The sequence below is a fragment of the Chelonoidis abingdonii genome, chromosome 1 (genome assembly GCF_003597395.2).
Source record: "Chelonoidis abingdonii isolate Lonesome George chromosome 1, CheloAbing_2.0, whole genome shotgun sequence".
Lineage (NCBI taxonomy): Eukaryota > Metazoa > Chordata > Testudines > Testudinidae > Chelonoidis > Chelonoidis abingdonii.
Genome location: NC_133769.1, coordinates 108,907,095 through 108,923,901, shown reverse-complemented (window position 1 = coordinate 108,923,901; position 16,807 = coordinate 108,907,095). Strand labels below are relative to the sequence as shown.

General features: G+C 43.0%; 1 protein-coding gene across 1 annotated transcript; it reads left to right on the top strand.

Moving 5' to 3' along the window:
* The first annotated feature begins 8,401 nt into the window (after positions 1–8,401).
* Positions 8,402–15,523, top strand: TMEM213 (transmembrane protein 213). Its single transcript, XM_032781968.2, has 3 exons — positions 8,402–8,633; positions 11,113–11,181; positions 12,127–15,523. Exons 1-3 carry the CDS (start codon positions 8,552–8,554, stop codon positions 12,294–12,296), a joined length of 321 nt encoding a protein of 106 aa, XP_032637859.1. The 5' UTR covers positions 8,402–8,551; the 3' UTR covers positions 12,297–15,523.
* The last annotated feature ends 1,284 nt before the right edge of the window (positions 15,524–16,807 follow it).

Here is a 16,807-nt window from a genome sequence, read left to right as displayed (position 1 = left end):
AAATGGGGTGAGGAAGCAAACAGGGAGGCAAGTGGCAGGTGGACAGGCAGCGAGAAGGACAGCGGCAGTTGGTCGGGCTGTGGGGGTGAGGACATGAACGGTGGCTACTGGCAGCCACCCTGGTAGAACTTCCCCCTCCACCCAGCGCCTCCTGCCCACTGGCAAGCCCCAATCAGCACTTCCCACTCCCTCTCAGCGCCTACCTCCTGCCACGGATCAGACGTTTCATGGCGACAGGAGGCACTGGGGGAGGGGGGGGGAGCGAGGGCACAGCGCTCTCGGGGGAAGGGGCAGAACTAGGTGGGGAAGAAGTGGAATGGGGCCTTGGGAGAAGGGGTAGAGTGGGGGCAGGGCCTGGGCTGAGCTGGCGGGGGGGAAGGGGAATCACTCCCCAGCAGATTAGAAACCTGGTGCCCTGTCCCAGGCTCCACATCCCCTTTGGGATGGCCCTCACTGGGAGTAACATTGGCATCAACTCACCCTAGCCATCTAACTATCCACCCAGGGGTCCAGATGCGTTTGTACTCAGGTGGTTAGCCCAAGCTGCAGACTGTGCTACTCTTGGTGACATTGCTATTTCTAGCATGCTAGCTCGAGCAGAATTAGTGCTTCTGTGTACCCATGCTGGGAAGCACACTCCCAGCTGTAATGTAGACATACCCTCAAAGGCACAATCAAGCACTATATGAATAAATTGTACTTGTGTGATTGGACAAACAGCTCCCAAGGTTGGCCTAGCTACAGATATATACACCTCTACAGCTGGGGACTGGGATCCACTGGAGGGACAAAGGCCTGTCTCAAAGTAAATCATGAAAGCTAACGATAATGCACGTGACTATTTAAAATAGTGTATTGTCTAATACCTGCAGGCTTTGGACGGTTAAAAGAGACAACGACACACTTTCTGAGACCCAGACTTTCCTGGACACACAACACTGAGCTCACATACGGAAAGCTACAGTTTGACCAGGTCGGGTAGACAGCCACACTGGCAGAAACAAAGAGCTTGCGAATAAGTAAGGCCTACATTTTCAAACAGGGACCAGTGATTCTGGGTGCCTCGGTTTTTGGTTGCTCAGCTTGAGAGGGAAGGTGCTCTGTACTTTCTGAAACACCCCCTTCTCCAATTGGGGTGCCCACAAAGCTGAGGCATCTAAAACCAGGGGTTACCTTGGAAATTTAGGCCTAAGGTTTTCATCTTGCTCAACTGGCATCCTTCAAGTGACTTTAGAGCCTAGAAACTGCTTGGTCCAGAGATTGACTGCTTTGTGCCTGTTTTGCCTGTGATTTGCTCCTTGTGTTCTACCCTGTATTAGTGAATTCTGCTTTTCATTTAAACTAGCCAGAACTGGAAGTGATGGCTGTTGAACTGAGGTACTTACTGTCAGGAGAAGAAACTTCATTTCTGACCTTCAAGGGGACGGAGGCAGGAGTGAAGTAACTAGCTTCAGTACTTGGTCCTATTGGGATCCAGGAAGTGGGTGGGCGGAAGCCCACCCACTGGTAAAGGACCTCCCCCCAGCCTAAGGGGAGGATCCACAGGACCTGGAAGCCAAGTGATTCCATGGGACAACTAATGAGGTAACAGGGACAGGAGTGAGGTCAAAGGGCCAAATGAAGGGAACCGGAGGGGGACACAGAGCAGAGAACCCCAGACAGCACCCACTGGTCCTCGAAGGCATCAAGGGAGCCAGCAGACGCCATCCAGAGGAACTCTGCCCGGATGTGTGAGCAGACAGAGGATCAGAAATAGGCCCCACAGTCCCAGGAGACCCCATCGGCCAACCTCCTCTCCCTGGTTTTGTAGATGGCCATTTTAGCCAGGGCCAGGAGGAGGTCCCCTGACTTTGCTATTAGCCAGGATGGGTAAGGAATGCTGTCCCTAGCCTCTGTTTGTCAGAGGGTGGAGATGGATGGCAGGAGAGAGATCACTTGATCATTACCTGTTAGGTTCACTCCCTCTGGAGCACCTGGCATTGGCCGCTGTTGGTAGACAGGATACTGGGTTGGATGGACCTTTGGTCTGACCCAGTAGGGCCATTCTTATGTTATGTTCTTGTGGGGCCACAGACAGGGATAGTTGCATTTCACCACCCAAATAGTGCTGTGAAGGAGCCGGCACAGGTCAAAGTGGGCATTGCCAAACAAAGGGAATACTAAGCTTGGTTATAATGCTAAGAGAACAGAAATCATCATTCATTCATTGGCTGAGGTGTACTGATGCAATAAAATAAACTGGCTACTCAGTCTAGTATCTTAACCACAAGTTCACCTTCCCTCCCAACAAGATCATATTATTTTAATGCTAACCTAGTTTTTTTCCTAACCATTTGGTACAAACAATCAAACTCTTCCCATTTTTATTCACAACATTTCAGTGGCAGGCCCAGAATTACATTCAAATACTGTCTTGGAAGGTAGCTGGGAGACGGGCCTGGTATTTCCAGACATGCAAACATCACAAGCTGACCACTGCTAAGATCCCTCCTATGCTGGAGACTAAATCTAATTAGTTGACACTGAGTCAATATAGAAAGGAGTAATAAAGCTAAATCCCCATTTTTATTACCTTCGCAGACTCATGATAGAAGCTGAAAGGATAATCCAGTTCATTCCATTGGCAATTTGAATGCAGAACATTATTAAAAAGAATATTATTAAATATCAGATTGTCTCTGGTGGCGACCAGACAAGAGCAAATTCTATTCAGAAGAGTCCCTCTCCCATATGCAGTGCCACAGTTAGCAGAACGTGTGTGTGTTTTCTAATTAGAACTGCATCTGGGCCTTGAATCAGGAGCCCCATTGTCTGTATGCAGCAGCTGTGCCAGTTGGAATTAAAGGGAGCCTCTTTCTAACTCAGCCAGAAGGACCCATGCAGCAATGACTTATGCAATTTCTAGGGTGCTGGAAGGACAAAGGGAAGAGAAAGGACGGCACATTAAGGTCACACTATCGTGGACCAGTTGAAGTAGCAAACCTGGCACTGGCTGGCAAATCCAAAAGGTTTGCAAACCATTTCAAAACCTCAAACTTGATTTTGTTCCAAAGCGTTTAACAGAACTACATTGCGTTTGCTAAGAGATTCTCACAATATCTTTTGCAAATTCCCCCCAATTTTTTTTGTTCTCAAACACAGCATCAAAAATATTATTGAGAAAAGTTAGCCAATGTTCATTTTGATAAGCACATTGACAACATTTTTGCTTTATAATGTGAACAACAAAAATATCCAAAAAACCCATGAAAGACAATCAGCTATTCACATGCTGAAAGTTAGGCACATGTGTAAACACCTTCTTGAGTTGGAGCTGTGAGGGGGCCATCGCTGAAAGCACCAAGTTCCCAAATGTAAATATGACAAACTAAAGGGGAGGCTAAGGGGGTTTGGAGCCACTGAATGACTCCCCTTCTCTCCCCCCAGCAAATCTCTTTTCTAAATGTGGACCTGGAGGTTTAGTTACAGCTAAGAGATAGAGGCTTATATGATCGATATCAAGACTGGCTCAGGGCTATCAGGGACTTTAAGACATTTTATTGAGCATTTCACTCTGCAGTCCTCTTTTGCCATATGAGCAGGATCTTTGTACATAACACACTGAATGTTAGAATCCGGGAACCGCAATAAACAAAACTAAGCTAGGACTCAATCACATCAACGCTCAAGCATGTGTATATTACTCTTGAGAGTCATCCCACTGACCTGAGTCAAGTTTGCAGGATTAGGGCCTCTGATTCCATTTGTACTCAGCTTTATCATACAAACATAGGGTGACCAGACAGGAGGTATGAAAAATCGGGTCATGGGGTGGGGGGTAATAGGAGCCCATATAAAAAAAAAGCCCCAAATATCAGGACTGTCCGTATAAAAATCGGGACATCTGGTCACCCTATACAAATATATTCTGTATGGCTACATCAAATGTGAACAGATACCTTTTCTTTACACCAAAGCTGCGCTGCTCCACAGCAATAGTGAAAACAACCATAGACAGGTATAGAGTAGGGAATAAAGATGTAACTGACTACAAAATGCTTCATTTGAAAAAGGAGATTTGCTCTCTTTTTACTTGACAGTGGTGTGCCATGTACTTAATTTTCTTTGCTCTAGTACGGCGTGTGCTGTATTGATTTAGGTATTTTGTGCTCTAGAATGCAACACACAGTACTCTTTGCTACTCTCTGATGTACTTCAGCACAGTTGCACTGATGCAAATATCAGCTTTTGTTTAGAATGCAAACAGTAATCATAGGTAGCAATCTGAGGTCACACAGTTGCAGGCAGCGTGCAAAGTACATTTAGTTAAGCACAGAAACCTTAAAAGCAGTCATTATAAACCAAAAAATACACTCCAATGGTAGCTAATCCCACATTTGAGATTATGACGAAAAACTGCCTAACGAATCTATTAGACTATGGAATAGCATCCCAAGGGGAGTGGGGAAAACCCCCTTACTTGAGTCATTTGAAAATTGACTGGGCAAGGCATTCAGCAAAATCCATAAAAGAAGAATCTCTGGCAGAGGAAGGACCAAAATGACCTATATCTTTTCCATTTTTAATATTTGTGATTTATGCATTACCCTTTCTCCTCTGGAGACTGGAGTTCAAATATTGCGATAGATCAACAGCTAAGAAAAGGTTTGATGGGTCTCCTCACACAATTTAGCATGATTAGCAGCTTCTGCTGAAGGGGAGTGCAGCACTGAAACATTAAAGTGTTACAGATCAGAACTGAGATAAAGCCAGAGAGAACCTTTAACAGAGAACCTTTAACAGCATGGAGAACCTTTAACAGTTTACCTGAGCTCATCAATAAGCCCCTCATTTCAAGCCCAATCCAAAATCCATTGTCATCATTGGGAGTCTTTCCATTCACTTCAGTGGATTTTGGCTCCGCCCCTTCACAAAGTATCCAGCTACCAGTTGTTGTTGTTTTTTTAAAAGGTAAAGAAATAGATCATCATGCTTGTAAAATTCTCTAGAGCTGTGCAAATGCACTGAAAGCAGTATCAGTCTCTCTTGGAGGTGGGAAGTATTTACATACAACCTGACAAAGGCTGTGTGAATAATGGCTACAATTGAACAGATGCTTCATCACAGATTATTCACTAAACAACGAAGTTTCTTTCTTTCTCAAACATTTTGTAGGGTGAAGCGGGTTTTGATTTTGATCATGTCTGTGAAATGAATTTCCGTATCAGCCCCCAGCAAAACCCAGAAATGAGAAATACAAGAAGGGAAGGGTGGAATGGAAGGGAGAGCACTGGGCTTTCTTCCCAGTAAGCAATTTCTGTTTTTCAGGTAAGCTCATTCTTAGGTGAAAATGAAAATGAAAAAAACATGTATTAATGAAAACTCTGGACACTGTAATTAGCTAGAAGCTAAGAAGATCTTCTACAATGAGTTCCAAAGGCATTCTGTATCTGGGCACTCAGATACTTTTTAAAGCACTGTCTGTTATGGAAAGGCTTATTTTTTTCAGGCTCACTGTCTGATGGTTTGATCAAACACACAATTCTATTGTCACACAAGCAAAAAATTCCACCCATAATTGCTCCACTGTCAACAGAAGGTATTTACAGTGTGCACAGAAGGCTCTGACAAGAACAAGCCCTTGCAGACTGGCTAGAGGCAGTTGTAACTTCATCTGCTGTGGTGGACAATTAAAAAAAAACATAAAAAAAAGCAGATCTGGAATGGCAGGGCCTGGTGGCTAACTGTCAGTTTTCCCATTTCAGCTGTCTTGTCTTTTTATTCATTTACAGCTTGACAAGTCTTTTCTCATGGGAAATCTCAAGTGGGATAAGCTGTATTTTGTCATGGAGGGATAACTCAGTGGTTTGAGCATTGGCCTGCTAAACCCAGGGTTGTGAGCTCAATCCTTGAGGGTGCCACTTAGGGGTCTGTGGAAAAAATCAGTACTTGGGCCTGCTAGTGAAGGCAGGGGGCTGAACTCAATTCAAGGTCCCTTCCAGTTCTAGGAGATAGGTATATCTCCAATTATTATAAGGACTGGGTCTTCTGAAGGGGATCAGTAAAGTGATATGGAACTTTTCACTGCCAGTATCAAACTGGTGGCAGTGCTCTCAGTCCATTCTTAGTGAACTGCTGGCTGCATCACAATTGGCGTGAATTGGATGTCTTGTTGTTAGCCTCAGCTGAGTGGCAAAGAACTATGGTATGAACAGTGAACGACCCATTCAGCTCTCTAGGTCAAAGTTAGGCCTGGTTGGAAAACAATTCTACTTCACAAAAGACAGGGTTTGACATTTGTTTTTGTTTGGCCTCAGAATGAAACTGAAGTCTTGTGAAATTTTCACAAAAGACATGAGAACACACTCCCCCAGAACAGTGAACAGCTCAGTGCATGGAGCACTCACCTGAGATGTGGGACACCCAGCTTCAACTCCCCACTCTGGCAGATGTCAGTGAAACATTTCAATTTTGATGAAATGGGTATTTTTTGACAGAAATAAATTTAGTTGATGCTGACAATTCTTCAACCAGCTGGAGTCAGATTGGAGGCCAGATAGCTGAGGACAAGGCCAAGGACGCTTTCCCTGCCATTGTCTGTGCTGCACCTGTCTATAAGAATAAATCAAAGACTTATTCAACTTGGCACCTTTTGATTTTAGCAGCATAAAATTGCCTATCCTATTAAATTTACTGTTCCAACAGCTGTTTCCATGCAGCACAAGCTTAGTGAACAAATAGTCACAACAGATCTCTGTGCTGACTGCACAGGCCCAGCATAGGTTTTATTTTACTCGTGCACCTGAAATTATTTGTAATTATGGCAAAAAATGCCAGTGATTTGTGTGCTGCTGGAATCCAGGTGGTTTCCTGTCTGATTTAACTTCTGACTTTTTTTTCATAAGGACATCATGGTGGGTAGAAGACAGGAATAGGCAGAGATAATGGCTCATGGGAGCTGTAATAGCATACAGCGTCTCTCATAGCTGTACCTTAGGTAACCAGTTCTAATTCACGGGTAGAATCCAGATCGCTAGTGACAGCCAGTCATTATCATCTAACAGCTGTGAATGGCCTACATAAAAGGACTGGTCTCAGCTCTTTTCTTAATGGACAAGTACTAATCTCAGCTGACACACACCAACTGCCCTCTGCACTGAAGCTGCCAAAGATTGTGTGAACCTAAAGTCTGAATGACTCTCTCTTCCGGAGGTGGTACTTCTAGGCATAAGAGTTAAGGCACAACTGCTATGTAGTGTGGGGAAGGTGACAAGCATACAGAAATCTTTGGGTATTAGATCCAAAATGTAAGACAGGTTCCCTCACTGATCATCTTCTTTTTCAGTTCTTAAGCTATCTTGCTAAGATAAAAAAATCATGTCTTATGTAGCTGCAAGCCCCATTCCAGAGTCTGCAGCTGAGCCACAATGCTATCCAAGATCACCTAGTCAAAGCTGTCCCGCCACCCGTGAACTATGCTATCCCTGGAATGGACAATCAACAGCAACAGGACATTGTCATCGCTAACGAGGAACAGAAGAAGATCGTCATGGTGAACATCACAGTTCCTTTTGAAAATAGGACCCCAGCCTTCTGCAACACTTGAGCTCGAAAGGTGGAGAAATACACCTCTCTAGTCAACGCCTTGAGAGCTAAGGGTTATGAGGTTCAAACACACACGCTGATCATCGGAGCACTGGGCGCATGGGATCCCAGTAACGAGTGAGCGTTGCGCGAATGAGGAAACGGTCAGTGCTACGCTCGGCTGATGCGGCAACTCATGGGGTTGGATGCCATTAAGTGGTTAAGGGACATTTATTTAGAACACATCACCGGCCATCGGCAATACCAGGAGCTGGAGTGCCATTGAGAAAAGAAGACAGGAAAGTAACTGAAATACTTCTCTGATGGATTGTATTTACTGAGGGACAACCTAGCCTAAATTCTCAATTACTGAAGAACAATCTACACTCATTGCTATATTTTCTTTCTACAACTCATTGCTATATTTTCTTTCCACAACCAATTCTTAATATAACTTTTTATGAGTGATGTACCCAGATATTTGGATGCTAATATTTTAACTATATTGTTAAATTTATTAACCTTAAATTGGGATATTGCAGATTATATACTATGTGTATTTTCTTTCCTTAACTTGTGTATTAAATCGTTTTAACATTAGCTTTAATACTATTTTTATATCAAAAGACATATATAAGCATATCAGGGGCCTTTGCAAGAAGGATTGATTCCAATAGGTCTTTCCAATATCTTACTACAGTGATCCTGTAACGAACTGGGGCCTGACCTTCAGGGAACCTTTACCAGCTGCACTGTTTGTAATCAACTTACCCTGAAGGCTGCCAACATGCAGATTTTTGTTTTGGTTAAAGCCCTTCTCTTTCACTGTACAGAAAAGTTCAAGGTGTACTTGCAACAGGAATTTCCTTTGCTCCACCCTTTCCCCGAACATTAGGCTTGAATCTTATCGAGGACCTGCAAAATCACCTTCAAAGAGCTGTCATTGACTGCACATTGATTAGCACAGCTATTCGGTCAGGATTCCAGCATGAAGCACTTTACCATCGTGCCTTGTACTACCATCACCCTCATCTTCCTCTCCACCATTCTTCGGAGTTCTTACTTAGCAGGTAATTCTGTTCTATTTGGGTTCTTATACTGCAATCGTCACCTAGGTATTCAAGTGTCTTGCACCTCAGCAGGCAAATGACTGATGGACTAAACAAAGATTTTTGTTCTTAATTTATGCAAGTAACAAGCCTCTGTCCCTTATCTAAGAAGTGTAAAGAACCGGTGCTGGTTAAAATTAGTGATAGTTGCTACAAAAGGATTACTTGAGAGGAGCACTTACAGTATCTTTTGACAGGTTTCAGAGTAGCAGCTGTGTTAGTCTGTATCTGCAAAAAGAACAGGAGTACTTGTGGCACCTTAGAGACTAACTTTGTTATATAAATAAATTTATATAAATCAGGGGTCGGCAACCTTTCAGAAATGCTGTGCTGAGTCTTCATTTATTCACTCTAATTTAAGGTTTCACGTGCCAGTAATACATTTTAACCTTTTTAGAAGGTCTCTTTCTATAAGTCTATAATATATAACTAAACTATTGTTGTATGTAAAGTAAATACTGTTTCAAAATGTTTAAGAAGCTCCATTTAAAATTAAATTAAAATGCAGAGCCCCCCAGACCGGTGGCCAGGAGCCGAGAAGTGTGAGTGCCACTGAAAAATTAGCTTGCATGCCGCCTTCAGCACACATGCCATAGGTTGCCTACCCCGATATAAATAAATTTGTTAGTCTGTAAGGTGCCATAGTATCTTTTGGAACAGATTTGATGTTGCCAGGTACCTACTTTAACAATGCCACAGACGGAGTCTGCTGATTCAGCTGTAGTTTTCTCTGTAGGATGTTAAGTACTGGAGGCAGCTACAGAAGAGACATGTGGCTTCCATACTCAACCTGCTGGGTTAAATGACCACTTTAAAGTATCCAGCATTTTTCAGTATAATTTGGTTCAATCTTTAACTGCTAATTATTCCAGACAACCAATTCTCACTGCTGCCTTGAGAGGAGTGGCTGCTTAAAACAGGGCAGGTATTTTCCTCTCAAGATATTGCATCCATTTAGGTGTTAGAATTTCTGTAACTTTTTCAGCAGATTTTTAAAGACGGGCTACTTAGGGTATGTCTACACTGCCCTGAAAGCCCACGAGGAGGGAGGGTCTCAGAGGCCGGACCCCACCCTGAGCCTGAACATTCAGACTGCTATTTTTAGCCCCGCAGCCCAAGACTCACAAGCCCAAATTAGCTGACCCAGACTCTAAGACTCGGTGCCATGGGCTTTTTATTGCAGCGTAGATGTACTCTTAGTTTGCTTTCACAGTATTTCTTTTTCAGCTAGACTGTAAAAGTAGAGATTATAACCACAAGGCTGCTTTGTACTTCTGTGGTGCCTTTTTCCAAAGATTGCGCATTATTTTACAAGCTTCATGACACTCCTCTGAGGTAGTTATTAACCCTGTTTTATGGATGGAAAAGCTAAACACAGACTGATGAAGTGAGTTGTCCAAAGTCAGGCAGCAAGTTGTAGCAGAAGCAGAAAAAAGAACTGGAAGTGCGGACTGCTCCTGCCCTTTTCTAAGCTGCTCTCAATATTGTTGTGCGGCGGGAAAGAACAGGATTCGCAGCTCCCTGAGGCCAACTGACCTAAAGTCAAAGGTGGGACACAAGAATGTTATTCTGAGCGGGAAAATGTCTTTAGTGTTTCCTGTAACCTCAAGTTTTGTGGATCTATGTTTCTAAAAATAAGGACCAACATTTCTGAAAAACAAAACCAAAAGAGGAAGGATGGTCTTGTGGTTAAGACACTAGACTGGGACGTAGGAGACCTGGTTCAGTTCTTAGCTCTGTCAGCCTTCCTGTGTGACATCGGACAATTCATTCAGGTGGGGATTTTCAAAGGGGCCTAAGGAAGGAAGACAACTCCTAGGCCCCTTTAGAAATCCCAGCTTTAATCTCCTTGTGCATCAGTTCCCCCAGTTGTACAAACAAGATAGTATCTCCTTCCGTCTCACTATTTGGCTGTCTTGTCTATTTAAACTGTAAACTTCTGGGGAAAAGGACTGACTTTTCCTATGTTTGTAGAGTGCCTCGGCACAACAGAGCCATGATCATGCCTTTCGTTACAAGAGACACCTCTTTCTAAGCTAGTGCTGACAATGGTGGTCTGAGGGGAAGGGAAGCCAGAGGAGGCAGTATTCTAGAACACACATTTGGGAACTGTGGGCCTTAACAGTAGAAGACTGTTGCAGCACTGGCAATGTACAAAAGCCGGACAAGGGGCAATCTCCTCCCACACTAGCAATAGCTTTAGATCAGATGAACAACGTGCACTGTGAGAGACAGCACCTACCCTGGCAGAAAACACCATGGTCTGACATTTTACCTGTGCCACAGGAAAAATCTCTCTACCCCAGTTCTTCTTGCAGAAGATGATCATCATCAGATTGCCTGTGGTCAGCAGACTCCAGTCGGGCCAAGACATTTCTTCATTTCCTGTCTTTGCTTTTCCTGTCTACGGTACCTTTTCTCCTGTGTTTTTTCCTTGCAGAAGCTGAAATGAGCTCCAGAGTCTCCTTGACAGACCATGGGGACAATGGGAGCCAATGGCCATGCTCTGGTAAGACTTCTTTGATTCATTACTACAGCTCCTAAGCCTAGTGGTGAGATTACACAAAAAGGCATAGAAAGGCAGATATGGGGTGGGATTTGTGTGCTATGATACACTTAACCAAAAGCTCAGGTTATGGGTAAAGTTCGGTGAAACATTTTACTGGAATCCTAAGTTCACCTGATATGGGTGGCTTTTGAGGCCTAGTGCTTCCTGGGACCATTCAACCCAGGTTCACAACGTTCATGGGCCTGGACTAACTCAGTTTGCACAGCCTTTGGTTCCACATCCCTTTCCACACAAACCAGACCTTCGTTTTATCAGGCACCAGTGTTTTGAGCCCCTTCCCTCCTAGCCAGACCAGCCACCTCTGTAGGGTGCGAAACCCCTTCTTAAAGAGCCCATTGTCCCCTCCCCTCATCCCCTGTTGCCAATCCCTCCCCAAACTGCCTAATGCGCTGAGTTTAACTAATCCAAGAGCCTCCTTCAAGCTGCTAGCTGCTGCAGTGGTTCCGGTCTTGTCCTCTTTCCCAGGTCCCAAATGTTCCTGTGAGCCATGCACCTTCACCGGATTTTCCCCTGCTTCAGAATGACCCCCCTTGAATGAAATTTGCCTCCCCCACCCTTGCTTTTTTTCTTGGAACCAGCTACTTTTACCTTAACCCATCCCTGGAATCAATCAGCAGACAGATGCTGAACTAGGTGTTTTCAAAGGATCCCCCATTTGGAGAGCAGCAGCTCTTGAATGGGAGAGTTAATACTGTGCCCCATCACTCTATGTGTTCAGCTAAATGAAGGCAGTTGGCCAGAGCGTGTAAAACTGGGGCACGAGGAGTTAGAGAGCAGAATGTAGAGGCCAGGATCAGGTACATGCAAAAGTCATTCTCTCACCTTCCCTCTGGCAAAGAGAAGCCTGTTATGTGTAAAATCTCGTTTTGCTTTCTCTGCCATCAGATGTGCAATTCTGCTCAGATGTCGCCAATTGCTGCCAGCTTGGGGTAGACGAGTACGGCTGGATTGCAGCTGCTGTTGGCTGGAGCCTCTGGTTTCTGACTCTCATCCTGCTCTGTGTGGCTAAGATCATGAAACTCAGTCCCGACGAACCCAAGTATATGCAAGCATGAGAGTTGGCAAGCCAGCAAGCACCAGCGTCCACCACAGTCATCCAGGAAGGAGCAAATGGGTTAAGAAGCAATGTAACTGCTTTACTGAAGAAAGAAAAGGATAGTCGGGCATCTTATACCAAAAATGGGTCCAGATCCAAGTGAGGCATGGCAGTGCCTTCCCTGGGAAGTTTTATAGCTGATCTGCTCGAGCCAGCCAAGTCCTGGAGTGGATTCCAGTCCCTTGTAGTAATTTACAATTAGTCCTATCATGCAGAATGCCCCCTCTTTCCTGGATACCTGTACTCTGCTGTGAGCTTGCCACCTGCAAATCACCTATCATTGGCCCACATAATGCTTACAGAGGACAGTTCAGTACATAGCTTTTGACTGTCAAGCAGACAACAGGTTAGTGAAGCTAATTTTATTTATAAAAGATGCCCCATTAGCAGCTCCATATTTAAGAGTGTGTAACCTGGACCAAATCCTCAGCTGGTATGAATTGATGTAACTCCACTGGCTTTTATAGAGTTGCCTTCACACGAAAGTTGCACTGGTTAAACTAAAAGTGCATTAAAACTGACTTATTTAAACTAGTGCAGATTTCTGTGTGGACACTCAAGGTTTGTCTATACACTAAAATTGTGCTGGCTTAATTTAGAACTGATTCAGTTCAGCTAGTGCAACTTTTGTGTATGGATTCTCTTGAATCAGTTCAAAATTGCACCAGCTTAATTTAAACCAGTTTTTTAATTATATATTTACACCGCTGTGAACCCATCTGGACTCACTTTGGTTTAAGAGAGCCTCATTTTGTTTTAATAAACCTGTTCACGATCAACTTAAACTAAACCCAAAAAAGCCACCGTTAAACCAAAGTAAGAGTGTCCATACATGGGTTTGGACCCTTTTAACTAAATCAGCTTAAATTCATACTTTAGGTTCCAACTGTGCAACTTTCCTGTCTAGACAAGGCTCAAGTCAATTTAAAAACCTACCTTTCAGACTCTGTCTACACCTGTGGTAGTGGCATGTAGGTACATGTAGCTCCACACTGCAGTGAAAAGTGGGGAGGCAGTGGGACCTGTGAGGCACTTCTTGGATGTGCAGAGAGCTGGGTAGGGTATATACCCTAACAAGACACCATTTAATACAAGGGAACTCCTCTGTGGAGAGCAACGCTGAGGTGAAATTTTAAAATCAGGAAATGAAGCATTAAAAAGGAAGAACTTTATTCTTTTGTGGTTTTATTGTGAATTTTTTTTTAAACATGCACAGAAATACCAGCAGGAAACAATCACAAAACATCGCTCATCAAGAAAACCTCACCATTTTAACATGCAAAAATTAAACAAAAGCAACATTTACCAGACAAATATTGGTGTTGGACCTGCCAACTACTCCTTTTCACAAAAAATATATATAAACTTGTATATTTACAAACTTACAGAAACAAAGGATTTGTCTTTTGTCGTCATTGATTGAAAGAACAGTGAGTGACAGTTAAACACTGTAAATTACAGATGAATCACAAATCTTATAGCTATATATACAATGGTTTTGTCCTGATCTATTATTTTAATAGTGGAAAGTTGTATATTGGTTTGACTGCAACATGATGTATGTTGTCAAAAACACCACATATTGCCTAGTCTCCACCTGCTGCAGAACCCTTCCTATTCTTCACCAGTTTTAGGAGATTGTTCTCCAGATCAGAAATAGATCAGTGGCTGCTGGAAGTGGGATTAGCCATGATTTCTGTATTTTTTCCATTACCTCGGCTAAATTCAGAAAAAAATCATGGCTCTTGATACAGTGCAATTCCACCACAAAACATACTTTACACACCAGTGTCTTGGGGCAACAGCCTCCCATTCTCAGCAAGAGGCCGGTCTGAATTATATTTACTAAATTAATTATTTAGAATTTTTGTTGTAAAATGGATGTATCCCAGATCCCCACTCCTGTGTAAATTTCTTATGTAGTACAAGGGCCTTTTTTGCAAGCTGCATAAACCCCTTGCATTTGACATTACCAAGAGACAACTACACAGTACAGCATATGATTTTAAATACCTATTTGGGGCTGGATCCATAGCCTTTCAGGTGGAATCACTCCATTGACTACAGCAGGCTTTGCATCAGGCCCTTAAGGAAAATGTAGTCCTGTTTGTGAATGTCAGGAGTATAACACTACCATCATCAATATGCTCTGGGGTCCTTAGAAGAAGTGGCAGTATCCAAAAAGCTCCCAGGCTACCAGTGCAAACAATTTAACAGTCCCACTTGTACACAGTAAGTTATGATGTAATTAAAACTCTTCTAAAAACAGAGATGGTCAGCGAGGCATGTATTACATTTTTGCAATGATGACATGTGTTATGAGAGACAAGCACAATGTAAAATCCACACACACACACACAGAGCCAACTGGTCTTCCAGTACAGGATTTCAAGAATCAGACAGCAATTGCAGAAAGTGCAAAATAAAAGGTTGTATCCAAAAGACTCTGGAAATGGCCTTTATAAAGATAAACAGAAAAATAACTAATGGGCTATCATATACAGAGCAGGGTACCTCATAGCTGGTGCACAACAGTTCACAGTACCCAAGTACAACCAAACGTTTACTTGTGATATGCAGCTACATTTGTTAGCGTATTTGGGAGATGAAAAACACATCACTGTAGGATTTATGTTGTGGAGCTGCTAAATAGCTTCTTTCTGACTGATGAAATCACAACAGAAGGTTTTTCAATATGAAGATACACAACAAATAAGATGTCCAGTTTTCATTTGTAAGCCAAAGATGATTCAGTAGTGCAGCACCTTTTACAACTGTGTTCTTTATGCAAAACCATGAAGCATTTAGTCGGCTACAGTCACGCTGCTAATAATAAATACATCTGACCAGAACCTCAGCTGGTGTAAATCTGCATAGTTTTACTGACCTCAATGGAGCTATACCAATATATCCCACTTGTCCCAACTTTTAGTTTTGGCATTACAAATCAGCAAAGCCAACCAATCTTTTACAGTACAGCACATCAAGCCCGACTAACTTTTGTGCAAGCTTCATTTTCATCTGCGATAAACCTCACAACTCTTAAGCTAGTACATACTGTACGGGTGTTATCAGATTCTTTAAGATGTTTTAGGTACCCACATGTTTAAGGGTACGTCTATACTACTTGCCAGATCGGCGGGTAGCGTTCGATGTATCAGGGATCAATTTATCGCATCGTCTGGACGCGATAAATCGATCCGCGAATCGATGTTCGTACTCCACCTTGGCAGGAGGACTAAGCGGAGTCAACGGGGGAGCCGTGGCAGCCAACTCGTCGCCATGAGGATGGCCAGGTAAGTCGAAGTAAGATACTTTGACTTCAGCTACACGCGTAGCGTAGCTGAAGTTGCATATCTTAGTTTGAATCCCCCCGCTAGCGTAGCCCAGGCCTAAGACAAAGCATGCTGAAATGAAGATGGACTGACCATGTGATCTATTAAACTGTGAAATAACCTCTCACAGGTGCTGATGGAAGCTGCAATGCTCAAATCATTTAGATCTTGACTAGTCAAAGCACCAGAGTGTGTACTGCACAGAACCACTTTGCACCGGCAGGAAGATGGACTAAGTGCTCTTCCCGTCTCTAACCCATGTAATTCAGTCCTGTCCATCAGAACAGAGAAAAGGCAAAAAGGGTTGAATTTGGATGGTAAGACAAATAAGTATCATTGAATAACCCCAGTGCGAATCTTATCGTTGTTGGTCAAAACAGAAGACTTATATTTGCTTTTGACGAGAGTAACAAAGATTCCCAATTCCAGGCATTAGATGTAGTACCTATTAAGAGGGAAGGAATATCCAGTAAAGTTACCATTAGCTTCAACAGAATGAGAGTTCTATGCAGCCTAATAAGATGAATAGAGCAGCAGGAGGCTTGCAGCTGATCAGCTTTTCTAATACCAACAGGTGCCATTGAAATAAATGAGCATTAGTTGCAACACGATTCTAGTGTAAATACATTAACTTGCTCTGAAATACAATACATTCAACTATATCTGACTAGGGTTTTTCCTTATTCCTTAACTCAAGGCTAATCTGATTAGCATTTCATATGTGACTCTTCATCTTTCTCGATACCACTGTTCTCATAATTACTCACACTATTCACTGTTTCTATCAAGGGGCAGTTCTTTGGGGTTTTACTGAATAGGCTACACATTAATCAATTGCACTTTACAAGATCGCCAGAGGGATGAAAGCTGGCAAAACACCAGAGCTTCCTACATGCACCTAATGTTGAGTGAAGACAGAGGTTAACTTCATAAGAAAAGATGGTCTGTACTGGGACTTTAAGAGCTGTCTTTTTTTAAGCCATTGAAGTTAATAGAGTTCATTAAAGAAGTATATTTAATTACTCCCATTATAACCAAGGACAGTAGCAGGCATTCATGGGAAGCCACAACAATTATGCTCAGAATTATATGCTCAAGACCTCATATTTTGTGATTCAGAGGTTTCAGCACCTGC

What these genes read in the sequence shown, in the direction of transcription:
- TMEM213 (XM_032781968.2), top strand. Translation starts at nt 8,552, where the DNA reads ATGAAGCACTTTACCATCGTGCCTTGTACTACCATCACCCTCATCTTC. An exon ending in TCGGAGTTCTTACTTAGCAG is followed by an intron (nt 8,634 to 11,112) that starts GTAATTCTGTTC and finishes TTTTCCTTGCAG; the next exon opens with AAGCTGAAATGAGCTCCAGA. An exon ending in GAGCCAATGGCCATGCTCTG is followed by an intron (nt 11,182 to 12,126) that starts GTAAGACTTCTT and finishes CTCTGCCATCAG; the next exon opens with ATGTGCAATTCTGCTCAGAT.